General features: G+C 39.4%; 1 protein-coding gene across 2 annotated transcripts; it reads right to left on the bottom strand.

Moving 5' to 3' along the window:
- LOC108679339 (host cell factor 1-like) lies at nucleotides 1-5,129 on the bottom strand. 2 transcript variants are annotated; one of them, XM_047882712.1, is made up of 3 exons: nucleotides 5,047-5,128; nucleotides 2,667-3,917; nucleotides 1-2,273 (listed from the first exon to the last, which is right to left on the bottom strand). In XM_047882712.1, the coding sequence occupies exon 3, from the start codon at nucleotides 2,270-2,272 to the stop codon at nucleotides 887-889; it is 1,386 nt and encodes a 461-aa protein (XP_047738668.1). In that variant the 5' UTR covers nucleotide 2,273; nucleotides 2,667-3,917; nucleotides 5,047-5,128; the 3' UTR covers nucleotides 1-886. The 2 variants fall into 2 exon arrangements, with proteins under 2 accessions (XP_047738668.1, XP_018023431.1); XM_018167942.2 differs by lacking the exon at nucleotides 2,667-3,917 and having other exon boundaries at nucleotides 5,047-5,129.
- Between the last annotated feature and the right edge of the window lie 234 nt (nucleotides 5,130-5,363).

Here is a 5,363-nt window from a genome sequence, read left to right as displayed (position 1 = left end):
TATAGACATCGAGCTTTATTTTCAACACAGAACAACAGCAAGAATCTCAGTTAATAAATTCATTCGAATTGAACAGCAAAACAAAATACTAAGATCGAAAATATTTCTTTGGAATTTTCGCCTATTTTACGTTAAATTCTTACAACATTTGAATGAGAGTAATGTGTTATCTATTTTATATCCGCACAATGCAGGTATCGCTTTATTATGATAAACTTAAAGAGAACGAGTCTCAAGTTGATTTTTAAGGAAACGACATTGCGTCATAAAATACAACTAACGAAGAATAATTACATTAAATAAGAAGATTCTCAAAAAATTCCTTCGGCTATTTTCTTACTACTGCACTGTAACCGCTAACTCATATTAGCAGCCATAGAAGTAAATGGCAAGTTAAGGAGAACAAAAAATTGTCTTTGTTTCTCTGTAACAGTTTTATAAAAAATCAAAACAGCAATGTTCGTTCAACAAATGTTTTATAGAATACTTCCAAATTCGCAGGAACGAGAGTATTCATGTTATTGAATTATTCTCATATGTTAACATTCAGCTAAATTCCTGGAATGTCGTCTCTTTCAAACTAATCACTGATAAACTGCATACATAGAAAAAATGTCCCCCGACACCAAAAAATAACCCCCTCACTAAATCTATCCTAAAAGATACAAAAGATGCACCTATTTGATCATAGAAATATTTAGAAATACAAATTTCACCCTCATTAATTGGGTTCATCAATATCATTAATTTAATGAAGAATGTTCAAACAAATTGATCAAACAATCGTAAACACACAAGTCAAAAATTTTTTTTATAAACATATGGGCTTTCATTGGATGCGCATAGCATTCCTGCAGGCTCACTGTCAAAACGGTCGTGAATGTAATTACCATCCACACGGCTGAACAACTGTAGTGGTAGAATAAACAGTGGGCGCGGGCAGAGATTGGACGAGAGTCTCCGTATAAGTGGAGGGAACCACAACGCGTGCCGTTCTTGTAACTCCGGGGTCAGTAATTGTTACGGTTGCAGTCACGTCGAAGTAGCGCAGACTGGTGGAGATGGAAGTGGAAGTAAGTCTCAGAGTTGAGACCCTGGTCTTAGCTACTGCGAAGCCCTGTGTGACAATGACGGATGTCGACCAAGTGCTTGTTGAATCGACGACTGCAGGATATGTGACATCTCTAACTTGGTAGATCGTATTTGTTTCTGTGAGAGTATGAGTTCGGTAAAACGTGTGGGGAACATTTGATGTTATGACGTTGGTCTCAAATGCAATGGAAGGATAGTAGATAATAGAAGGAGTATATGATGTGGAAACAACATACGAGGTTGCACCTGCGACGGTACTAAAGACGGGTACGGTCTGGTCAATGGTTGAGGTCCTTGTATCATAAATTGTTTGCGCTGGCCTCACCAAGGTAGTGGTTTGGTAAACAGATCTTAAATCCGTGTAAACGATTGTTGACGCAGGGAGGTCGGAGTAAATGGTTTCTGTCTGGTCAAAGAATTCGGTTACAACTGAACTGGTGCTCAACGTTTTTGTGTGGTATTTGGTTCTCTTTACCACCACAGTGTCCACCAAGGTAGTGTGTTGCACGACGTTGCTTACAACTGTAGTGGTAGAGGTGAGTTCTATGGTCTGTGTTTGGGCCGGAAGCGTCTGAGTGACGACATTCATAGCTGTGGTAGTAGAGTAAATGGTCCGACTGTGGGTGCGTGAAAATTTGTCTTCAATCACTCGTGTGTTTGTCACTGTGTCGTAAACGGTTTCAGTACGTGTAACATATTCGTTGATTGAAGTCGTAGCTAAGACGTACGATGTGGTGGGCATGACATTTGTGGCAGTAATGGTGTTTGTATTGATGACAGTTTCAATAACGCAACGAGATGACTGTAAATCGTTACCAGGAAAAGTAGGAGCTTGAGGTAATAAATTGGACGAAGGAGGGGCGGCATCGGGAATTTCAGGAAACGAATCATGTAATCCGCCCGGAGATTGAGGAGCGTTTCCAGGTCCAACAGGGAACAACCCCGAAGATGGTGGGAATCCCACAGGAAACTGAGTGTTGACTTCAGGCTGTTGAGGTTGAAGAGGAGGAGAGTTTACTTGTTGTGGAGGGCCATACAGGCCCCGCACAGAGCTCTGCGATGGACCAGATGACCCAAATGAAAATCCTTGCGTTGGACCGATAGGTAGCTTGGCAGATGACGACAGCTGCACGACAGCCAAGAGCAGCAGTGCCCCAGCAATACTTAGCGATGATCTCATTCTGAAAAGAAAAGTGATACTTACAATTAATTTGCGCAGAATAAATCGAATGAAAAGGTTGTATAAACCAGAATAAAAATATTGTCGCTGAGTAGTTTCCGACAAAAAATCACTACACACTAAAAATTAAATAGAGGTTTCATTAATTAACATAATAACCACGAGCTGAACCAATAAATTTAATACTCACTTTATTTTTACAATTATTCAACGAGCCATTCCATTAGTCCCTTATTCGAATTAAATAAAAAATTCCCAAGTAATATTTAGAACAACAAAAATTAAAGACAAGAAGAATTGAAGCAAACACTAAAAATGTTTCCACGATGCAAGTGGATAATTGAAATGTTCAAATTTTATCTGAGAATCTTTATATTATAGGAAACGCAGTTACCTTTAATAGAAGGACCAAGGCTTCGCTGGTGGATTGTAATTGTATCCTTGAGGACGTGATGTGACCGCGCAGTTCTGTCTAATTGTTTGTGTTTGGAATACAGTGACCGCAGGAGCCCTTAGTACACGTGTAGCAAAGGCTCGGTGGAACGACACGGATGTGGTAGTAAGTACTACATCGTGCGATACTCGTGTACTGATCCAAACGGTGTTGTGTATGTCGGAGTTTACTATCTTTGGTGCACCTACAACTTCAGTGGTAGTGGACCAAATCTCCGTCGTGAACGGCACCAAGACGGTACTAGTGTCTATCTGGATCTCCTTGTGGACAATAGTTTCTGTTTCATACAGCGTCTTTGTGTTAATCTTTGTTCTGTGAACTGTCGTAGTAACCTGCGTAGCCGAGGTTACCTGATTGGCGATATAGGTGGTTGAAAACAAAAGACTGACTTGTTTGGTAGCCACGCTGGTGATTTGAGGTAGAATTTCAGTGTTTGTTATGAAAACAGGAGCCTGAGTAACGAGATTAACGCTGGGCACAGAGACAGTGGAATATTCTACAACAGGAACTATTATTGGCTGAGCTTTAACTTCTTCAGTCATCACAATAGTTTGAGTAATAACTCTAGTATCGAAAACTACTTCTGGCGTTACTGACACATGTTGAGTGACTCTCTGTACCTTAGTGCTAGTGATATAGGCTGTGGCTACTTCATGATGAACGCCGGTGTTAATGTCAAACACATTGGATGTAGTTCTATCGGTTACGACATTAGTGTTGGTGAGCGTGAATGTCACTAATTTATTAGTGGTTCTGTAAACTGCAGGAGGCTGGACTTGAACAGTGGTTACTTTAGTCTCAGTTAACAAGTCTTGAACGGTCACGGTAATGTCTTGAGTCACCGACGCGTGAGCAATAACCTCAGTGGTCCGAATAGCATGCTTAGTTTGCAAATTTTTTACAAAATTACGAGTGGTTCCATACTGAGTTGAGACAATTGTTTCATATTTGTTAACTGTTTCTGTCTTGTAGCGATTGACCACAAGAGTTGATGTGCATGGATTGAACAAAATTTCTGCCGGCACAAATGGGGTATCGTTTTCACTGATGGCTGGAGTGTGTGATGGGGTATCGTTGTCAGTGATAGCCGCCGGCAAGTATGAGGATTGTAGCCTGGTGTATCCCGTTGGTGTTGCAATTGCTAACTGAAGAACGACAGCCAGCAGCGACAACAACAGCAGCAGCTTCATCCTGCAACGAGATGCAAAACGTGATTGATCGAACCGGAGGGCGGCGGACCAACCACGGCTGCACCTCGCTGCAATGGCTGCCCGCCGCCGTGTTACCGCTACTTGACTATCATTTTCAGGACTAATTTAGCAAGACTTTCTATTGATTCCATTGTTATCATTCATTTGTCATTGTTTTAATTCAAATGTCAACAGCCGCCACTCGACTATCATATTTCAGGACTTATTCAACTAGGCAATACTATTTATGGATTCAAGTGTACTGATTTACATGAAGTCGAATAATAATTCAAATGTAAACAACCGCTTCAATACCGCTCCACAGATTCAACTCTGTTGTACTGATTCATGATCACGTATTTACATGTTAAAAAAATAAAAATGTACTTTAATTAATTTAAATGAAATGAAATTAAAATCGACCCCGTTACCGGAACATCATGTTTTATACGTGTTCTGAGCTTTGTTCTGCTAACAGGTTGTAGTTACCAGTTAAGTCGACAGACACGCACAAGTTATATTGATAACACAATTGATGCTAACGTATAATACGTCCGATTGCCTATTTTACATTATAACTTCTATTTATTAAAATAAAGTCTACAAATGTCGATTTGTTTTAAGTAAAATATTTATTAGTTTCAGGTTAATGTGAGTGGGTGAAACTTAATTTTATTCCGAAAAACCCTCATTTATCATTTTGTTGCGTTTATGATTTATAGTAATAATTTTGAAAAAATTCTAAAGTCCATAATTCTTTTTGGGTTTTGCATTTGAGAAATTCAAGACCATCGCATCGACGCCAAGTCTGAAAGACATTCTCAAACGAGAAACTGTTGGATTTCAGGAATAGCTCCAGCCAATATATTAGACGCCGAATAATTCATTATTTCAAACTAAAATTTGTTAAGCTGAAGCAAGCTGCGTGTAAAGTTTGAACAAAATTTTGCCCCTAATTATTCTGTTTTGATAATATTTTATTTAGCACAAATTTTAATGGCGCAAAGCGAATGTAAAAGTATAATTCAACGTGTTTTTCGGAGTAAATTTTTTTGACGAGGGAGAAATAAGTATAGTTTAAGTTATATTATAGAATATAAGGCAATTAATTTTCTGGAATCCTAACTTACTTGTTTTCGGAGAGAAAGGCTGAATTTGGAGCGAAGAAAGAAGCTTTCGAAGAGAAAGCCTATGGGACAACTGGAGGCCTTAGAACGTCATTCCCCCTTTTATACCAAAATTTTGAAAAAAAACAATCCCTTTCGGCCTAACTTCTCAGGTAAAATATTTTGGTTAAGGGAAATGGTCTGTGTTTTTTAAACCTGCCTTAAGGGGCCAAACTGGTCCAGGAGGCCACATCTTAGGCCTTCTGGATGCACTCGTAGCTACATACATTCACGCATACATTCATGTGAGACGAAGCCGGGCATCCGAAGCGTTCATTTGA

This window comes from Hyalella azteca, unplaced genomic scaffold, assembly GCF_000764305.2.
Source record: "Hyalella azteca isolate HAZT.00-mixed unplaced genomic scaffold, Hazt_2.0.2 contig11111, whole genome shotgun sequence".
Taxonomy (NCBI): domain Eukaryota; kingdom Metazoa; phylum Arthropoda; class Malacostraca; order Amphipoda; family Hyalellidae; genus Hyalella; species Hyalella azteca.
This window is presented reverse-complemented; position numbering and strand designations above follow the sequence as displayed.

Bases quoted from the DNA above. Each gene is read 5' to 3' on its own strand.
- LOC108679339 (XM_018167942.2), bottom strand. From the start codon at position 2,272: ATGAGATCATCGCTAAGTATTGCTGGGGCACTGCTGCTCTTGGCTGTC.